Source organism: Hyla sarda, chromosome 6 (assembly GCF_029499605.1).
Source record: "Hyla sarda isolate aHylSar1 chromosome 6, aHylSar1.hap1, whole genome shotgun sequence".
In the NCBI taxonomy this organism is placed as follows: Eukaryota; Metazoa; Chordata; class Amphibia; order Anura; family Hylidae; genus Hyla; species Hyla sarda.
The window spans coordinates 100,031,455-100,053,698 of record NC_079194.1 but is presented as its reverse complement, the minus strand read 5'-3'; the positions used below and the strand labels follow the sequence as shown (position 1 = coordinate 100,053,698).

The 22,244-nt window shown below is 42.3% G+C and overlaps 1 protein-coding gene and 1 long non-coding RNA gene across 5 annotated transcripts in view; one reads left to right on the top strand and one right to left on the bottom strand.

Annotated features, from left to right (window-relative positions):
- The window catches only part of PRICKLE2 (prickle planar cell polarity protein 2), a 364,028-nt gene extending 342,768 nt beyond the window's left edge, over window positions 1-21,260 (top strand). For all 4 annotated transcript variants that reach the window (XM_056524542.1, XM_056524541.1, XM_056524544.1 and 1 more), the window contains one exon: window positions 19,611-21,260. In XM_056524542.1, the coding sequence (XP_056380517.1) occupies window positions 19,611-20,479 (869 nt within the window). In that variant the 3' untranslated portion in view covers window positions 20,480-21,260. The remainder of the gene's footprint in view (window positions 1-19,610) is intronic.
- On the bottom strand, window positions 20,689-21,753 carry LOC130275910 (uncharacterized). Its single transcript, XR_008844949.1, has 2 exons — window positions 21,254-21,753; window positions 20,689-21,220 (listed from the first exon to the last, which is right to left on the bottom strand). It is a non-coding gene; the product is annotated as an uncharacterized LOC130275910 (long non-coding RNA).
- Between the last annotated feature and the right edge of the window lie 491 nt (window positions 21,754-22,244).

Here is a 22,244-nt window from a genome sequence, read left to right as displayed (position 1 = left end):
AATTGTACCAAAACCAGGTGAGCTGGTGACGTCATGTGGGGTAGATGCCAGGGCCAGGTAAGGGCCGGGCATTAAAGACCTATATAATAAAACATGAAGGGACATGAAAACCACATAAAACATGTAAAAAAGCATAGGTATAGTCTTTTAAGGGAGTATTTGGATGTTCAAACTGAACCGCGAGAAATGTCCGTGGTGGCGACCAATCAGGAAGCTGCCGGCAGTAGGCGGAGGCTGTCATCGCTGTGCAGGGTTGCTGCTGTGGGGATTGAATGGAGATGAGCCTCTTGAAGCTGTATAAATCCGGGTTGCAAGTCTTTGTCGCTGGTGGCGGTAGAAAAAAGTTCAAAAGTGTCAGCCAATCGCTGCTGGACCGGTCCGGGTGGCGGCCAATCAGACTGAAGACGTGTATATCCTCTATGGGTGATTCCTGGAGGCATCTGCAGCAAATCCATTTAGAAGAATACGACCAATAGCTGCTGGGCAGGTTCCGGCGGCGCCCAATTGTGAAGAGGGATGTGTTGTAGTGCTGTCAGGATGCCGGTGTCAGACTTTATCATCGTCCGGGCGGGCTGTCATCTAATCTGGAGGTCATCGAAGTCCGGAACACACTCGGAACTTGTCATGGAGGAGCTGTAAACCTGTAAGGGAGAAAAGAGGTAGAAGGGGAGAGGAGAGACAGGTGGTTTTGGCGGCGGCTTGCTGTCAGCTTGTCCCGCAGTGAGAAGGCATCTGGTGCGGCTGTCATGATGTCATCGGGACCTTGTGCTGCCTTTAGCTGGCATCAGTGGGTAGACTGGGGGTATGGATTACGTGACATTTTCGATGTATTCATTTAGACCCGAGGGTGTCAAAGTTTTGAGGGTGAAGATCCAGAAGTTTTAACGTTTCCTCAGTACTGTGAAGCGGTGGGCGCTGTTGGCGGAGATGTGTTCAATGGGTGTGATGGTGTGACACCTGAAGTCGTTGCTGTGCTTTTCCGCTGCATGCCTGGAGACGCTATGGAGTTGGTACCCCTTGGTGACATAGGATCTGTGCTTGTTAATGCGCTGATTCAGTGGTTGGATGGTATGTCCGAAGTACTGGAGACCACAGGGGCAATCGAGGAGGTAGATCACGTAGGAGGTGCTGCAGTTGATGAAACTCTTGATGGGGTAAGTGATGTTGGTGATCCTGCAGGTGAACTTGGTGCATTTGTTCACAATGTTGTTTCAGCATTTGCAAAGGGGTTTTCTGCACTTGTTTGAGCCGGTGACAGGTGGGGTGTCCAGCAAGGTAGTTTGTTTCTTTGGTGCTTTGAGCTTACTGGGTGCCAGCATATTTTTGAGAGACCTGTTCTTTCTGAAATTGATATTAGGTCTGGGTGGCAGAATGTCTTTAAGGAAGGGGTCCAGCAGGAGAGTCTTCCAGTGGTCTGTGATGATCTTCTTGATGCTTTTGTGGTCATTATTGTAGGTAGTGATGAAGTTGAAGGAGTGGGTATGTTCAGGTGGGTCATTGTTGGTGACCTTAGGTTTCAAGCACTCTTTCTGTGAGAATTTGCTAGCCTTAAGTTTGCTCTGGTTGATGAGTGAGGTGGGGTGGCCTTTGGATTTGAAGCCTGGTCCAGGATTCTACTTTGGTCCTCAAAGTCTGAGGGTTCGGTGCAGTTTCTTCTGATTCTTTTGTATTGACCAAAGGGGATGTTCTGAGTCCACTTCTTAAAGACTTCATCAGCTCCATCCTCGAGGTTAAGTGGGAAAGTCACTACAGCCTTTTAACTATGGACATTACCTCACTGTACACTATCATTGATTACCACCTGGGAATTGCTTCAGTATCCCACTTTCTTCAAAGTGATCCCACCATGCCACCACTCCAGCGCCAATTCATCTTGGACAGCATCCTCTTCATCCTGCAGAACAATACGTTCCAGTTCAATGGCAGCATTTACCACCAGTGCTGTGGCACAGCAATGGGGAGCCGATTCGCACCTAGTCTCGCTAACCTCTTCTTGGGACACTTCGAAAGGATTGTACTGTGCAGACATGAACTGTTCAAACACTGCATACTGTACAAAAGATACATAGATGACATCTTCATCATCTGGGACAGCTCTAAGGAAAATCTCACCAACTTCCTCACGTCCCTCAATGAAAACTCCTGGAACATCCAATTCACCTCTAACCACTCAGGGGACTCCATTGAATACATTGTCTACCACACCGAGGACAACCAGGTCCAGACTAAGACCTACTTCAAGTCAGTGGATGGGAACAGCTACCTCAACTATGACAGTTGCCACTTTAAGAAGTGGACTCAGAACATCCCCTTTGGTCAATACAAAAGAATCAGAAGAAACTGAACCGAACCCTCAGACTTTGTGGACCAAAGTAGAATCCTGGACCAGCACTTCAAATCCAAAGGCTACCCCACCTCACTCATCAACCAGAGCAAACTTAAGGCTAGCAAATTCTCACAGAAAGAGTGCTTGAAACCTAAGGTCACCAACAATGACCCACCTGAACATACCCACTCCTTCAACTTCATCACTACCTACAATGATGACCACAAAAGCATCAAGAAGATCATCACAGACCACTGGAAGACTCTCCTGCTGGACCCCTTCCTTAAAGACATTCTGCCACCCAGACCTAATATCACTTTCAGAAAGAAAAGGTCTCTCAAAAATATTCTGGCACCCAGTAAGATCAAAGCACCAAAGAAACAAACTACCTTGCTGGACACCCCACCTGTCACCGACTCATACAAGTGCAGCAAACCCCTTTGCAAATGCTGCAACAACATTGCGAACAAATGCACCACGTTCACCTGCAGGATCACCAACATCACTTACCCCATCAAGAGTTTCATCAACTGCAGCACCTCCTACGTGATCTACCTCCTCGAGTGCCCCTGTGGTCTCCAGTACGTTGAACCAATGAATCAGCGCATTAACAAGCACAGATCCAATGTCACCAAGGGGTGCCAACTCCATAGCGTCTCCATGCATGCAGCGGAAAAGCACAGCAACGACTTCAGGTGTCACACCATCACACCCATTGAACACATCTCCGCCGACACTGCCCACCGCTTTGCAGTACTGAGGAAACGTGAACATTTCTGGATCTTCACCCTCAAAACTTTGACACCCTCGGGTCTGAATGAATACATCGAAAAGTCACATAATCCATACCCCCAGTCAACCCACTGATGCCAGCTACAGGCAGCACAAGGTCCAGATGACATCATGACAGCCGCACCAGATGCCTCCTCACTGCGGGACAAGCTGACAGCAAGCCGCTGCCAAAACCACCTGTCTCTCCCCTCCCCTTCTACCTCTTTTCTTCCTTACAGGTTTACAGCTCTTCCATGACAAGTTCCGAGTGTGTTCCGGACTTCGATGACCTCCAGATTAGATGACAGCCCGCCCGGACGATGATAAAGTCTGACACCGGCATCCTGACAGCACTACAATACATCCCTCTTCACGATTGGGCGCCGCCGGAACCTGCCCAGCAGCTATTGGTCGTATTCTTCAAAATGGATTTGCCACCGATGCCTCCAGGAATCACCCATAGAGGATATACACGTCTTCAGTCTGATTAGCCGCCACCTGGACCGGTCCAGCAGCGATTGGCTGACACTTTTGAACTTTTTTCTACCGCCACCAGCGACAAAGACTTGCAACCCAGATTTATACGTCCCCCCTCTAATTGGCTTATCTAATGTCACGGACAGCCAATCAGCATCCCGCCCACTATCCCCTTACACAACTTTGGACTACATCCTCATACGGCCTATGTCCCCCTATGACAGCGTAACTGTACACAGTACGGCTCGCTCCTGATTGGCCACATCTTCACCTCTCGCAGCAAATGGCCAATCAGCTTCAAGAGGCTCGTATCCATTCATTCCCCACAGCGGCAACCCTGCACAGCGATGACAGCCTCCACCTACTGCCTCCTGATTGATCCCACGGACGCCGGCAGCTTCCTGATTGGTCGCCACCACAGACATTTCTTGCGGTTCAGTTTGAATATCCAAATACTCCCTTAAAAGACTATACCTATGCTTTTTTACATGTTTTATGTGGTTATCATGCCCCTTTATTGAGTATGTTTTATTATATAGGTCTTTAATGCCCGGCCCTTACCTGGCCCCGGCATCTACCCCACATGACGTCACCAGCTCACCTGGTTTTGGCACAATTTTTTCATGTATTTAAACACGTATACCTGTTACCTTGTCACACAGCAACCACCTGCAATTGAAAAAGGGAGCTGTGACTCCCGAAACGAGTCTTGCTTTATATTTATATTTATTATTTTCTTTGATTTGTTATGCTGTAAGAATAAATTATTTATTTTTCACCAATACCCACGACTTCGGGTTATTTCCTTGGAAGCGCCACCGCAGTTTTTTTTTTCTCCTATACCTCTTAATTGCAGATTGTCAGCTTTAATTTGAGGGTATTTATATCCAAGTGAGGTGAAGGGTAGCATATGTGCCTCCCACTTGTTAAGGGACCAAAATTAACGGGACAGAATAATAATCATAAATCAAACTTTCACTTTTTAATACTTGGTCGCAAATCCTTTGCAGTCAATTACAGCCTGAAGTCTGGAGCGCATAGACCTCACCAGACGCTGGGTTTCATCCCTGGTGATGCTCTGCCAGGCCTTTACTGCAACTGTCTTCAGTTCCTGCTTGTTCTTGGGGCATTTCCCCTTCAGTTTGGTCTTCAGCAAGTGAAATGCATGCTCAATCGGATTCAGGTCAGATGATTAACATTCCACTTCTTTCCCTTAAAAAACTCTTTGGTTGCTTTTGCAGTTTGCTTTGGGTCATTGTCCATCTGCACTGTGAAGCACCATCCAATGAGTTCTGAAGCATTTTGCTGAGTATGAGCTGATAATATTGCCCGAAACACTTCAGAATTCATCCTTCTGCTTTTGTCAGCAGTCACATCATCAATAAATACAAAAGAACCAGTTCCATTGGCAGCCATACATTCCCACGCCATGACACTACCACCACCATGCTTCATTGATGAGGTGGTATACTTAGGATTGTGAGCAGTTCCTTTCCTTCTCCATACTCTTCTCTTCCCATCACTCTGGTACATGTTGATCTTGGTCTCATCTTTCCATAGGATGTTGTTCCAGAACTGTGAAGGCTTTTTTGATGTCGTTTGGCAAACTCTAATCTGGCCTTCCTGTTTTTGAGGCTCACCAATGGTTTCCATCTGTATTCACTCTGGTGAAGTCTTCTCTTGATTTGACACACATGCACCTACCTCCTGGAGAGTGTTCTTGATCTGGCCAACTGTTGTGAAGGGTATTTTCTTCACCAGGGAATGAATTCTTTGGTCATCCACCACAGTTGTCTTCCGGGTCTTTTGGTGTTGCTGATCTCACCGGTGCATTCCTTCTTTTTAATAATGTTTCAAACTGTTTTTTTGGCCACGCTTTATGTTTTTACTATCTCTCTGATGGGTTCGTTTTAGTTTTTTCAGCCTAATGATGGCTTGCTTCACTGCTTCTTTGGATCTCATATTGACAGTTGACAGCAACAGATTCCAAATACAAATAGCACACTTGAAATGAACTCTGGACCTTTTATCTGCTCATTGTAATTGGGAAAATGAGGGAGGGAATAACACACACCTGGCCATGGAACAGCTGAGAAGCCAATTGTCCCATTACTTTTGGTCCATTAACAAGTGGGAGGCACATATGCAAACTGTTGTAATTCCTACACCGTTCACCTGATTTGGAAGTAAATACCATGAAATTAAAGCTGACAGTCTGCAGTTAAAGCACATCTTGTTCGTTTATCCAATCACTCCAGGCTGTTCTGTAACCCCATCTTCTTAAACAGGAGTCTGATAGGACAGGAGTGAGCACAGAGGAGTGTTAGTCCTGCCCTCACTTACTGGACTTTGTCTCTGCCTGTGCTAGAGCTTGGACAAAGATGATGCATCCGGACAGGATTATGTCCTGGATGGTATGGGGACCCCTAGTTGTCTTATGCATTACAAAGGTTAATGTTATCCCAAGATGCATAAAAAGTTTTTGATTCTGATAGTGCCCTTTTAAACAATATTTGAGGTGACTTATTTACTGTAAAAGCATGTCTATTATAGTAACCCCCCCCCCCCCCCCGATTAGAGGCAGACATTGTGAGCTTCCCCACCCCCCTTCCCAACAATAGACTGGCTCAGACCCTATTTATTCTAAAATGGAAAAAAAAAATATGAGGATGCACTTTGACTTTCTCAGAGAGTGGGAGGCTGAGCTGTGATCTTCAGCTATTGTTTTATTTATCTACTGGTGTGACCTTTCACCGTACTCCTGCCTGATGATTAAAGGAGTAGTCCAGTGGTGACTCAGTGGTGAGCAACTTATCCCCTATCCTAAGGATAGGGGATAAGTTGCAGATCGCGGGGGGTCCGACCGCTGGGGCCCCCTGCGATCTCCTGTACGGAGCCCCGACAGCCCGCGGGAAGGGGGCGTGCAGACCTCCGCACGAGGCGGCGGCCGACACGCCCCCTCAGTACAACTCTATGGCAGAGCCGAAGCGCTGCCTTCGGCAATCTCCGGCTCTGCCATTGAGATGTATTGAGGGGGTGTGTCGGCCGCCGCTTCGTGCGGGGGTCGACACCCGCTATCTGGGCAGAGAGCCGGGGCCCTGTACAGAGAGATCGCAGGGGGCCCCAGCGGTCGGACCCTCCGCGATCTCAAACTTATCCCCTATCCTTAGGATAGGGGATACGTTTTTCACCACTGAACTACCCCTTTAAGAGGACACTTAAAGTGATCTGTACAGGACAGTTTAGGCTTAGTATTCAGAATAAAAACTGCAAGATTTAGGGATCCTTTTATAATATATGCTATCTGAGTACCCGGCATTGCCTGGTCTTCCCACCTAAACCTTTTGGAAGAGGCAAAGCAACTATGATAGTACTTCCCCAGTCTCCTGAATAGATTATCTGTCTAATAAAGCAACCATATTGGACACATGCGTTATTTAACTGTGAGCCCAGCACTGTGTACTGCCTGCCACCCAGTTTTCCTAGTCCCCTGAAGATAGTATCTGTCTGGTAAAGTAGCCATATTGTAGCACTTTAGAAGACTGGGAAAGCTGAGTAGCATGCATACTGCAATTTTTCAGTCTCCTGAAGCCCCAGCAGTGATAGGTTGTTCATCCTCCCTGCACTTCTTACTTCTGCAGTGCCCTCTCCCTATCCCCGCACTAATGTTGGTCTGGCAGCAGGATGTTCAAAAACTCCCTGGCAATCTTTGCAGCCGGAGAGTAACATGATCTGGAGAAATACTGAAGTTCTATAGACTTGCACGGGTCTCCTCTGTTTTACACTTTGGCTGTGAATATTGTCGATATTGGGACAACCCTAAGCTGCAACAAAGACCTTTTTACCAGGTTTAATTGAAATATATCAAGCTGTTTGAAAGTTATGCTGGAACATACATACACATACCCACATTATATAGATAGATGGATATATCTATCTATCCATAGAACATTAGAAAATAGGTCTTGTTAAAGAAGATATGTTTCCTACAAAAAAGAATTGAGCCTTTGCTGTCATTAACCCCTTAACAACCATTGACATAAATGTACGTCCTGGTTTGGCGGTACCTCCCGCACCAGGATGTACATTTACGTCCTGTGTATAACCGCAAGCATCGGAACGGTGCTCGCGTCATACACGCCAGGTTCCGGCTGCTAGCAGCAGCTGGGGACCCGCCGGTAATTGCCGGCATCCACGATCACGCGGATGTCGCCATTAACCCCTCAGATGCCGTGATCAATACAGATGATCATCCAGCATGGCGGACGGAGGTCCCCTCACCTGGCTCTGGCCATCTCCCGGGGTCTTCTGCTCTGGTCTGAGATCGAGCAGACCAGAGCAGAAGATCACCAATAATACTGATCAGTGCTATGTCCGATGCATAGCACTGAACAGTATTAGCAATCAAATGATTGCTATAGATAGTCCCCTATGGGGACATAAAAAGTGTAAAAAAATTAATAAAAAAAAGTTGAAAAATGTAAAAATAAAAAGTTAAAAAAAGGGAAAAATCCCCTCCCCCCAAATTTTTTTAAATTGTCAGTTTTTCCCATTTTACCCCCCAAAAAGCGTCATTTTTAAAAATAAACATATTTGGTATTGCTGCGTGCGTAAATGTCCGATCTATCAAAATTTTATGTTAATGATCCCATACGGTGAATGGCGTAAACATAAAAAAAAAAAAATCCAAAAATGCTGCTTTTGTCACATTTTATTTAAAAAAATTAATAAAAATTATCTAAAAGTTTTATATATGCAAATGTGGTATCGATAAAAAGTACAGATGACGGCACAAAAAATGAGCCCTCATACCACCCTATATATGGAAAAATGAAAAAGTTATAGGTGGTCAAAATAGGGCGATTTTAGATTACTGATTAGAGTATAAAAATAAAAAAGTATCTAGCCATGGGTATAATTTTAATCGTATTGACCCACAGACTTAAGAACACATGTCATTTTTACCGTAAGGTGTACAGTGTGAAAACAAAACCATCCAAAATGTGCAAAATTTTAGTTTTCATTTAACCCCTTAAGGACCAAGGACGTACTGGTACGTCCTTGGTCCTGCTCCCGTGATATAACGCGGGGTTACACAGTAACCCCGCATCATATCACGGCGGGCCCGGCGTCATAGTGAAGCCGCCACCCGCCGCTGATAGCGCGCAGCGCCGCGCGCTATTAACCCTTTAGCCGCGCGCTCATAGCTGAGCCGTGCGGCTAAAAGCGAAAGTAAAAAGTGCCGGTTAACTCAGTGGGCTGTTCGGGATAGCCGCGGCGAAATCGCGGCATCCCGAACAGCTTACAGGACAGCGGGAGGGCCCCTATCTGCCTCCTCGCTGTCCGATCGCCGAATGACTGCTCAGTGCCTGAGATACAGGCATGAGCAGTCAAGCGGCAGAATCATCGATCACTGGTTTCCTATGAGAAACCAGTGATCAATGATAAAGATCAGTGTGTGCAGTGTTATAGGTCCCTATGGGAGCTATAACACTGCAAAAAAAAGTGAAAAAAAAAAAGTGAATGAATATCATTTAACCCCTCCCCTATTAAAAGTTTGAATCACCCCCCTTTTCCCATAAAAAAAAAACACAGTGTAAATAAAAATAAACATATATGGTATCACCACATGCAGAAATGTCCGAATTATAAAAATATATTGTTAATTAAACCGCTCGGTCAATGGCGTACGCGCAAAAAAATTCCAAAGTCCAAAATAGTGCATTTTTGGTCACTTTTTATATAATTTAAAAATGAATAAAAAGCCCTATCAATAAGTCCTATCAATGCAAAAATGGTACCGTTAAAAACTTCAGATCACGGCGCAAAAAATGAGCCCTCATACCGCCCCATACACGGAAAAATAAAAAGTTATAGGGGTCAGAAGATGACAATTTTAAACGTATTAATTTTCCTGCATGTAGTTATGATTTTTTCCAGAAGTGCGACAAAATCAAACCTATATAAGTAGGGTATCATTTTAATTGTATGGACCTACAGAATAAAGATAAGGTGTCATTTTTACCGAAAAATGTACTACGTAGAAACGGAAGCCCCCAAAAGTTACAAAACAGCGTTGTTTCTTTCAATTTTGTCGCACAATGATTTTTTTTTCTGTTTCACCGTAGATTTTTGGGCAAAATGACTGACGTCATTACAAAGTAGAATTGGTGGCGCAAAAAATAAGCAATCATATGGATTTTTAGGTGCAAAATTGAAAGAGTTATGATTTTTTAAAGGCAAGGAGCAAAAAACGAAAATGCAAAAACGGAAAAAAAAAAACGGTCCTTAAGGGGTTAAATTTCCTCCCTAAAAAAAAAAAAATTTGGGGGTTCCCCGTACATTTTATGGTAAAATGAGAGGTTTCATTACAAAGTACAATTGGTCATGCAAAAAACAAGCCCTTATATGGGTCTGTAGATGCAAATATAAAAGAGTTATGGATTTTAGAAGGCGAGGAGGAAAAAACGCAAAAATAAAATTGGTCTTGTCCTTAAGGTTAAAATGGGCTTGGTCCTTAAGGGGTTAAATAGCTTAGGGTGCCCAAACACTTGATACGCCCTTCCATTCCTGAGATATGTGGGTTTATAGTTTGTCTGACAATTCAGGGAATTAGTCAGTTGGTCGTGAACATGAATTTAAAAGGTAATCATCAGATAATGGCCTGGGCTATATAGTCAGGGGGTGTGAATGTTGTACACTGTGGGTCGTGCATATCTTATACACACCCCCTGACTTTATAATTCCACCTATCACCTGATATTTATTTCTATTACTAAACTTAATTTCACAACCATCTGAATTGTCAGACAAACCATAAACCCTTATATCTCAGAAAGGGAAGGATGTATAATGCAGTACAATTTTGGGTGGTTACCCACAGGTAAAGGGATGACCAGCTCAGAAGAATGTTTACACAAAAAATAGCCAGGGCTGTGGAATTGGTAAACCAGACTTGGGCTGTGAAGATTGTCGATTTTGGGACTTCCCTAAACTGTACTATAATTTTATTTGACATGATACCAATACAGTAGTAACTGCATAAAAAATTGAATTAAAATGTATTAAAGATGTTGCCCAGAAAAAGAAGAATATTTTCAAAGGGGTCAGGGTGGCTAACAAAAAAAAAATTCTATCTGGGTCTGCATTTATTTTTAGGTGAAATCTCAATACACATGAAAATCCCACTTTGTCAGTTATTGGCTGATGTGGCATTAGAATATTAGAATATTGAGTGGAAAAACAGAGAAATCATAATTTTGGTTAAAAGGCCCCTTTAGCAGGAAATATTTTTGTTGCCTACAGCCAACTAGAGGGTGTCCTTAGTTCTAAGATGTTCTACTAACTTGAGTGACAGTCCGCAAGGCATCTTCCCATTCATTCATTCCCAGAACAGTTTTCAGTCCTATGTTTGCCCAAGCAGCACATAAACAAACCAAAAAAAGAGAAAAAATAAGAAACATAAAACTTTCCAGAGTTATGTAACGGAAAAGATGTTTCTCATTAAATCTCAACATAGAACACGTGGCTGTGTGCAACAGCAAATTCTAATAAATGTTAATTTGTTTTTAGGGCCCTGGTTTTATATTATGCTTTCATTTTTCTGAACCCTTTTCATCCTTTTCTTCCCTTGCCTTCTGTACAGGCTTTAGCTGTGTCTGCATTTTGTAACAACTTTAAGAGATCCTGTGAAATTGTTTTTAGTAGGTCCCAGAAGCCGAACACTTGGAAACGGCGCTCATATGACCGCATAATATTTTGATCAATGAGATTCTCCTAACTCTGTCTGTGGTAACTCAAACTGATGCCTAAAATTAAAGCCAAATGACATCATAAATATTTTTTCAAATTTAAATTGTTTTGATTTAATTAGAAATGCGCCCATTATCTACTGCTGATTACAGTGATATTTTATTTGTGACTCAGTTAAACAGAGTCTCCAGATAATAACAAACATGCCACATCCTGATTTGGAAGCAGACACCAACACTAAATTACCTAAAACTGTTATGTTAGTAATTAAGGTACAGTAATTGTTCAGCTAATGACAATTTTGGCTGACAGGGTTCTGCTTGATTTATATAATTGACATGTTCTTCATGAACTCCAAGCTCAGTGTTGGCAAGTACAATGCGACGTTGTGTCTTTCACATCTCCCTTCCAGCAACAGCTTTACCAAAGATTTTCATTGCGTTGGTATAGAAATCTGATTTACCGTAACTATCCAGAGGGGAAATGATGGACCCCTAATATTTTGTTGCAGAATCTTTTGAGGCAGTCACTGCAATCCAGTGATTTCTGTGATTCACACTGTGACTCACAATGAGACTTCTGCACTTGTCTCCTGAAAAGATACTGCTCCAGCTGTCTCAGGTGTGAATGGTGCCTTCTCTGCAGGTTTCAGCGTCTTCCACAGATGTTCAATAGGATTTACATCAGGACTCCTAGAAGCCACTCCAGAATAATCCAGTGGTTTGCTCTAGTTGTGTGTTTTGGGTTATTATCCTGTTGGAGGACCCATGACCTGCAACTGAGACCAAGCTTCCTAATACTGGGCACCACATTTCACTCCCGAATGCTTTGCTAGTTTTGAGAATTCAGTGAACCTTGTATAGATTGAAGAAACCTTGGGCCAGATGCAGCAAAGCAGCCCAAAACATAACCGAGCCTCCTCCGTAGGTACAGTTGGGGATATTTATCAAAACCTGTGCAGAGGAAAAGCTGACTAGTTTCCCATAGCAAGAAAACAGATCACTTCTTAAATTTTTGAAAATTTAACAAGTAATCTGATTGTTTTTTATGGGAAACTAGTCATCTAGAAAGTCACCTCAAGTGTTTTTTTCTTTGTATGCTTCAGTTTTGCATCTGCGAACATACAGCTGATGTGACTCACCAAAAAGCTCCAGTTTTGTCTCATCTGTCCAAAGGACAGTCTCCAAGAATCTTTGTTGCTTGACAATATTCATTTTGGCAAATTCCAGTCTCACGTAATTTTTATGATTTTCTTTGACAGTGGTGTCCTCCTCGGCCTTCTTTTACTTTGGTTCAAACAGTGACGGGTGGCTCAATTTAACACTGATGTACCTTGACCTTGGAGTTCACCTATAATGTCTTTGGAAGTTGTTCTGAGCTCTTTGTTTACAATTTGTATTATCTGTCTCTTCAGTTTATCATCAATTTTCCTCTTGGGGCCACTTTCAGGGAGGTTGGCTACAATAATATGTTCAAAGGTAGTCACAGGAACATCAAGCTTCTTGGAGATGGTTTTAAAATAAATAGGTTTTCCAGTGGAGTGCCAGAAAGTTTAAACAGATTTGTAAAATACTTCTATTAAAAATTCTTAATCCTTCCAGTACTTATTAGCGGTTGTATACTACAGAGGAAATTATTTTCTTTTGGAATTTATTTTCTGTCATGCCCACAGTGCTCTCTGCTGACACCTCTGTCATTTTTAGGAACTGTCCAGAGCAGCATATGTTTGCTATAGGCATTTTCTCCTGCTCTGGACAGTTCCTGACATGGACAGAGGTGTCAACAGAGAGCACTGTGGTCGTGACAGAAAAAGAAATCCAAAAAGAAAAGAATTTCCTCTGTTGTATACAGCCACTAATAAGTACTGGAAGGATTAAAGGGGTACTCTGGCCCTAAAACAGCTTATCCCCTATACAAAGGATAGGGGATAAGGTGCCTGACCGCTGTGGACCCCCGCAATCTTTCATGCAGCACCCCGCTATCAGCCTTCGGAGCGAACATCGCTCTGGGTCTGCTGAATCACAATCACGGGGCCGGAGTATCATGATGTCACAGCTCTGTCCCCGTGGGACGTCACACTCCGCTCCCTCAATGCAAGCCTATGGGAGGGGGTGGGGAAGATGTCACGCCCACTCCCATAGGCTTGCATTGAGGGGGCGGAGCGTGACATCACACGGGGGCGGCGAATGACGTCGCGATACTCCAGCCCCGTGATCATGATTCATCAGACTGTGAGCAATGTTCACTCCAGAGGCTGATGATAGCGGGGTGCTGCATGAAAGATTGCGGGGGTCCCCAGCGGTGGGACCCCCACGATCCGGCATCTTATCCCCTTTGCTTTGGATAGGGGATAAGATGTCTTAGGGCCAGAGTACCCCTTTAAGATTTACAAATCTGTTTAACTTTCTGGCATCAGTTGATTTAACCCCTTAAGGATCCAGCCATTTTACACCTTAGGACCCGGCCATTTTTTGAACATCTGACCACTGTCACTTTAAACATTAATAACTCTGGGATGCTTTTAGTTATCATTCTGATTCTGAGATAGTTTTTTCGTGACATATTCTACTTTATTTTGGTGGTAAATTTTCGGCGTTACTTGCATCCTTTTTTGGTGAAAAATTCCAAAATTTCATGAAAATTTTGAACATTTAGCATTTTTCTAACTTTGAAGCTCTCTGCTTGTAAGGACAATGGATATTCCCAATAAATTTTATTTTTATTCACAAATACAATATGTCAACTTTATGTTGGCATCAAAAAATGGACATATTTTTGCTTTTTGAAAAAATTTGAGGACTTCAAAGTAGAGCAGCAATTTTCAAAAATTTCATGAAAATTGCTAAATCTGAAAGGACAGATGTTACAGAACTACAACTCCCAGAATGCCTGGGCAGTCTAAGCAAGCTGAGAGTTGTAGTTTGGCAACATCTGGAGGGCTACCGTTTGGGCACCACTGTAACAGTGGTCTCCAAACTGTGACCCTCCAGATGTTGCAGGCTGTCTGGGCATGCCGGGAGTTGCAGTTTGGCCTTCCTAGTGGTTGCAACAGTAAAGATCACTTTACTTTCCCTTTCAACATCTTTCAACATCTTTATATGTTTATCTTAAAGGTAATTTGCCTTATACAGTTGGGCATGAAAGGCCTAATTCTTGTGACTCTTGTTGTTTAAAAATCTGGCACATTTTTAAACCAAGTTTGCATCTTCTATTGGTTACTCTAGTTTTGACTTTGTTTCACGTCAAAACACTTTTGGTGCAAATTTTTAAGTGCCTTTTATAACAAAGGGATGAAGAAAGAGAGCAGGGTCCAGCTCCCAGGAAAACGGATAAAATGCAAAATTTTAATTCAAGCCATTAAAATTGAGTGAACAAAAATAGAGGAGGGAAATAGAATCATAGCAGAAACGCCGACGCGTTTCGGACCATATAGTCCTTAATCATGGCATCATGCCATGATTAAGGACTATATGGTCCGAAACGCGTCGGCGTTTCTGCTATGATTTTATTTCCCTCCTCTATTTTTGTTCACTCAATTTTAATGGCTTGAATTAAAATTTTGCATTTTATCCGTTTTCCTGGGAGCTGGACCCTGCTCTCTTTCTTCATCCCAAGTCTTCACTCCAAACGTGCGGTTGGATGTTGTCCGTGCTTCCTACCTACATTTGAAATCCTTCTCTTCTCAAGAACTTATATGGTGGTGAGCTGGTTTTCAGTTTTCATTGACTTTTTGTTACTTTTATAACAAAGCTACACCCAAATTTCCGTAAACCACATATGTTGAACGTGTTCCCTAAAAGTAAAACACATTGAAAATTGAACAAGGTTTTTGGCAAACAGGCAGTTTTTGTATCTCCACTAATCTGTTATACCAAAGAAGGGGGCCTGACTATCAGATGTGATCTCCACTACTGATCAATCATTTAGTTACCATTCTCATTGATCCAGTTGTGTATGTGCTTATAGCCTGGAACCACGGACGTGCACAGACATTTTGGGGGGCAGGGACTGAACTAAAAAAAAGGGCACTTCTTATAATTATTTATATAAATGTCCACATAAGGATGCCAGACTGCCCAGGGCACTTATAGAAGGAATATAAAAAGGGCAGGGACTCAAGCCCCCTTTCTAGTCAACCTGTGCACATCCCTGCCTGGAACTGTATAGAAGTCCAATCCAAAACTGTTAATAGATAGTATTTCTTTACACTGACTTTTCACTGACTTAGATGGGACCAGGCACTGCAAAATAGCAGAGTAAAGGTTTTTTTTCTAAAAAATACAGCTTGTGTGTATATAGTCAAATCGAACATAAGGACATGATATAGGGGTTGGGGTCTCTTATCCTTCAGAACCCACCCACCAGAATTCCATTTGACTCACATGATAGAAAATCACCCTGCAGTGCAAAAAGTCCAAGATATTTTTGGTAGAAATGTATAGCTTTACAAGGTCCTATGAGAGAAAAAAAAAATGCTGACACATCTTGTAACTGCAAAGTGTAGGCTGCTGTGATTGACTTATATGCTGTATACTGAAATGATATGCCATGGGGAGAGGATGCTGGGAGCATCTAGCCTGCTCAGATGGTTATATTGCACATTCCTTAGTTAATGACTGTCGGGAAGCAATTGCTCGGTCCTGTATGGTTTGGTGTTTATTTGCCATTATTATTTGCCATTAAAGTACTTGAGATTACACTGTTTGCCCAGTTTTAAAACATCTGTATAGTGTCTGTGTTATAACCTTCCCCTTCTCTTCCTGTTACGTCTGTGCCCTCCACATTGTAGATTGTCGTAAAAAAAAATTTATGCTGAATATGTCCTCTCCTAACCGCTAATAATCTAATTGTATGTCACAATACAAGTGTACAAGCTATTTTTTATGCTCCCTTTCTCTGTTCAGACAAAACTCTTAAATGGCCTCTATCACCAAAACTATATTTTTAAAAACAATAGAGCCATGGAAAATAAATATATCTCTAATACTATTTCATAATTTTTTCCCACAGTTTCCTTTAGAAAACTGCTCCTATAAAAGTGGCCACTAGAGGTCCTCATAAAATGTCCCCCACCTGTTATTATGGTCTTTCCGATGTTAACAACATTGGCTTCTCAGTCGGAATACAGGAAGTAAGGGGGGGGGGGGGCTGTGTGCGCTCCCTGTGTGAATATCTCCAACACAGAGAGCAGAGGAGATCGGGCAGTGAGTGAGCTGCTGTGATTGGCTGAGATGGGGCCACACCCCCTCACACCTCCCAATCTTTCATCAGCATCGAGTGAGAGAAGGAGAATGATTCAGTGCACAGCCCCATCCATAGCAGAGAGGAGAAGGAGCACAAGTGTGACCATGTTTAGCCTTATGCAGCAACATGTACCCCAGTGTTACTGAGATCGGGAGGGGGTTTGTTACAGTGTGCCAGACCAGTATTAAGGAGATTACATGAGGAGGACAGCTGACAGCTCAGTGACACATAGTGAGGGAGGAAGTTTAGTCATGTACAGTTAGGGCAAGAGAAAGACACGCCCCCTGCCTGTGAGAAGATGAAAATTCTGTGTAATCTGATATAAACCGATTTTAAAAGAAATACAGAAGCTAGGCACGTAAGTTATATGTACATGATCAGGATGAGATACTGAGTACCATATAACTTTTTTTTTTTTTTTTATGTGATATGATAGGTACGCTTTAAATGAACACTACAAGCCAAAGTGATACATTTTGCAGGGCCTGAGGGGGCAGTGCCGGGAGAATTCCCTAAGACCCTATTGGGTGGAATAGTTTAAGTGAACAATCTATTTGCCTTCCTGCCCTCAGCCTATTAATATATCAGTGAGCTCTCCCTAAAATACTGGTTGCCTGAAGTTCTCATCACTCCATCATAAGCATGCACATTAGCCTTAACTCGTGCCAGAAAATTCTACAGATTTGTAAATTACTTCTATTAAAAAATCTTAATCCTTCCAATACTTATCAGCTGCTGTATGCTCCACAAGAAGTTGAGGTGTTTTTGTGCTCTCTGCTGCCACCTCTGTCCATGTCAGGAACTGTCCAAAGCAGGAGAGGTTTGCTGTTGGGATTTGCGCCTACTCTGGACAGTTCCTGACAGAGGTGGCAGCAGAGAGTACTGTAGTCAGACGGAAAAGAATTTCACAACTTCCTCTGGAGCATACAGCAGCTGATAAGTACTGGAAGGGTTAATATTTTTTTAATAGAAGTAATTTACAAATATGTTAAATAGTAAATTGGTCACTCTAAACTCGGTGGGTTCTGCCAAACACATCAGGGCCTTATGACTTCACCCTTTACTTAACAGATTAAGTGAGTAGAGGGAAGACCAATGAATTGTTCTAGGGTGATAGGCTGGGTAGATGGACAGTAGGGTGGCTTGTTTTTCCTTTTTTTTTTCTAAACTAATAAAATTTTGTACATTACTTGACTTCCCCTATGGATGGGCAACCTTTCCACACCCATGAGGGCAAGTGCAAAATTTGGTTCTAATTGTGCAATATCTTCTGTGTCCACTATGTGCTTAATGTTTTACATGGGAAATGTTCCTTTAATTGTCCCTGGGGAATGTTGTTCATGGGAAATGTTCCTTGCGGAAAATTATACATATATGTACCCTTTCCCATACTCTGTCTGGATAAGAGAGTAGATAGAATTTAGTGAAATTTACCACTTACTCTTACACACACCTGTCACAGGTTTCACAGTCCATTCCACTGTTTTGTTTGGGTGTTTAGTGAAAGATCACTCTGGTATTGTGTTATCAGGCAGGGAAAGCTTGTCTATGAGTTTTTTTTTGTTTAAAACCCGTCACAACACAGGAAGTACTATGATGCTATTATCTGGAGTATCCTAGGTAATCATTTCAGTATCATTCTTAGCTTCAAAATTTCCCATGTAAAACATAAAGCTTATATTGGAGGCATGAAATTTTTTCGGATCAGAACCAAATTTTGCTTGTAACTTAGGAACATTGGGGGAGATTTATCAACACCTGTCCAGAGGAAAAGTTGCCCATTGCAACCAATCAGCTTGCTTCTTTCATTTTGAACAAGGCCTCTGCAAAATGAAAGAAGCAATCGAGTCCATAGAGTTCCACTTAAAACCCCACTGTGCTGCTCCAGAGGAAGGCAAAAAAAAAAAAAGAAAAATGAAGCTGATGACAATTGCCCAGTGACTCCTATATGGTAATCAAAATAAATTCCTTGATCAACGTTCATTCCTCTTGATGTAGAGGGTGCCCCCTAGTCTTGGTTACATGGCCTAGGTATAAAACGATCACTAGAAAGATCTCTGTACTGTACATTCATATATTTGTACATTGTAATCAGATCGCCCCTAAGACGTCTTTTCTCCAAACTAAATAACCCCAAGCTTGATAACCTGTCTTGGTACTCTAATCTATCCATTCCATTAATAATCCTTATCGCCCTCCTCTGCACCCTCTCCAGTTCAGCCATCTCCTTCTTATATACAGGTGCCTAAAATTGGACACAATACTCCATGTGCAGCATGAATAATGATTTATACAGAGGCAAAACAATGTCCCTGCCATGAGCCTCTATGCCTCTTTTGATACATCCCATGACTTTGTTAGCTTTGGCAGCCGCTGCCTGGCACTTATCACTAAAGTATTGCTTACTGTCCACCAGTAATAAACATATTGAAAATAAGTGGACCCAGTACTGACCCCTGTGGTACCACACCAGAGTAAGTTCTATTGATACCCACCCTCTGCTTCCTATCACTAAGCCGATTGCTATTACATTTACATATATCCTCCCCTAGTCTCAGCATTCTTATTTTACTAACAAAGTCCAGATATACAACATCCACAGCTTCACCCTGGTCCAATCTATTACTGACCTCTTAATAAAAGCTGATCAGATTAGTCGGACAGGACCGATCCCGCATAAACCCATGTTGATTTGGTGTTAGAAGGTTATTTTCATTAAGATATTCCAGAATAGCACCTCTCAGAAAACCCTCAAAAATCTTAGCGAACACAAATGTTAAACTAAGTGCCAGTTCTTGAATTGCTCTTACATATTAGGATGTGAATTGCCCTTACATGTTAGGATTGCTTAAGAGAAATCAAGTTAAAAAAAAAGTTAGCCATCCCAATGGGTAGCAAACATTTAGCATCCATTGCTTTGGGGGAAAATAAAGGAACTAAAGCCCTTTTGATTATCAAAAATAACAGTCCTTGCCACTTACAAACATATATATGATTGTTGATATGATTATGTACTCATAATGGTCTTTTATTTTTTAAGGTGCATCCATGGATGGGGGCCCTAAACGTCAGGAGCATCTTTCTCGGTTTTCAATGCCAGACTTGAGCAAAGACTCCGGAATGAATGTTTCAGAAAAACTGAGCAACATGGGAACGCTTAACTCTTCTTCTCAGTTCCGAAGTGTAGAGTCTGTGCGTAGCCTTCTATCTGCACAGCAGTATCAAGATATGGCCCACAATCTTGGTGATCTAGCCAAACCTGGCAAATACAGGGACTTAGCATCTCATGGTAGAATGCACCAGTCATTTCAGTTTGATGATGGTATGAATGAGACGACTGGACCAGGTAGTGTAAAGATGACACCAATGAGTGAAAGGACAAGGAGGAGAACCCAATCACGAGACAATGACCAACATTATCGTCACCATCGGCAAAGGAGGTCAAGACGCTCTCGCTCTGATAATGCTCTCCACCTGGCTACAGAACAATGTAGTAAAGTAAAAGACAAACCTCTTCTGAGGGCTAGGGAGGACTACGAACGACTGATGCAACAAAGAGGAGGACGTGATCAGATGGATCAAGTTGTAAGAAGAGAAATGTACAACCGTTATCAAAGAACTGCTTCTGACCTTGCTTTACAAAACCATCTCTGTGAACGGTGGGGGCAACAAATGAATGAATATGATTGGTGCTCCACATGTTCATCTTCTTCAGAGTCAGATAATGAAGGATATTTTCTAGGAGAACCAATTCCGCAGCCAACCCGCCTGAGATATGTGACCAGTGAAGACCTTATTCATCAGTATGGTCAATGCTCTGGTGGCATACCCAAGTCTTCCACTTTGGGTGGACGAGGACAACTGCATAGCAGAAAAAGGAGAAAGAGCAAAAATTGTATAATTTCCTAGTGTTGACCCATGAAGCCACAGATTTACAATATAAATTAAAACACCCCAGTAGGGAGGTCCACAATTTGAACAGTTTTGTATAATAGTTAAAAAAAAAATGAAGACCTTGTATAAGCCTCCCCCCATCCTTGTCCTGAGTACATAAGACCTAAGACTGATTTACAAGATAGGTTTGGTAACTAGTCATGATTGTTGTAGTGATTATTGGGTTTTATTGCACATTTCACTTTATTTCCAGTTCAGTCTGCCAAAAAAAAATAAAAAAATACTGCCTTGCTTTTGTTCCTCCTTGAGAATATACTCTATTCTTGAATGTATGCCGTACCCAGACGTACAGTATGCTGCTTGACCCTCATCCTCGTACTACAAACGACATGCTTTTTTTTTTCTCTCTCTTTTTGGGCACTAGTATTATTTTCAAGTATTTTAAGAATCAGATAAGGCTAACCTTTAAGTTATTTAAGCACTCATTGTAAATGGAATGTAAATGAAAGTTCTGATAAACTATTTTTGTATTTTGTAATATCAAATGAGTCTATATGTTTTCGAAATATGGATATATTGGACCTGCATGCCGAGCTCATAAAAAGTCTGGTTGGTTTAAGTTTCCAAACTGTGTAATTTATACTTATTGGATGTTTGGATGTGATTTTCAGATTTCAGTGGTCAAGCAATAGTACAAATGGAAAGCCTTCTCCATCCAGAACAAAAAGTTGTGTTTGGCAGGTATAGGTTTAGCACCTTACAGAAATTATTTTCCTTTAGGTTTAGCACCTTATAGAAATTATTTTACTTTTCCTTTAAAAAATAAATATATATATATATATGTATCTATAGTTATATGCATACATTTATGCAACAAGTTGACTTCAGGCAACCTTATGTACTAGTTACAGAAATCATTTACCAAAGTTTGAGCACATTCTTATTCTGTTCAAGTCCAAAAATGTTTTTAAGACATCCACTGATCAGTAGCATATGCCTGTATGCTGTCAGTGTTCACTATGTTATACAGTCATGCTGTATAGCACTTAAATCTATTTTAGCAAAATTTCTGCATCTGATCTGAGGACATGAGTTAATCTGTAAGGATTTTGTATAATCAGGCACTTGACAATCTACTTTCTGGGCAATAAACTTCCAGACCAACCATGTATTTCTGGAAGTCACAAGCTTTATGTTAGAGTAAGGCTGGGTTCACACCACGTTTTGTACTTACGGTTCCCGTATACGGCTGGGAGGAGGCGGGGCGGGGCTTAATCGCGGCGCCCGCACTCAGCCGTATAGGGGAACCATATTTAATGCATGTCTATGAGCTGACCGGAGTGAACCGCAGCCTCCGGTCGGCTGCGTTTTCGGCCGTATGTGGTTTCCCGACCGTAGGCAAAAACGTTTTTGCCTGCGGTCGGGAGACCGTATACGACCAAAAACGCAGCCGACCGGAGGCTGCGGTTCACTCCGGTCGGCTCATAGACATGCATTAAATATGGTTCCCCTAAACGGCTGAGTGCGGGCGCTGCGATTAAGCTCCGCCCCCCCCTCCTCCCAGCCGTATAGTACAAAACGTGGTGTGAACCCAGCCTAACAAAGATTTCACCTATTAAATTTTGCAACAATCTGTCAATAAATAAGAGGTGACCACAGCCTTTAACAGGATATGTATACTTTAATGTTAACTCCACTTCAATTGTCAAAGTCCCAAAAAACAGCTTTGTGATCAGTGAATTTAGAGTAAAGAAAGTGAAGTAGTATTTAGGTAGTATAG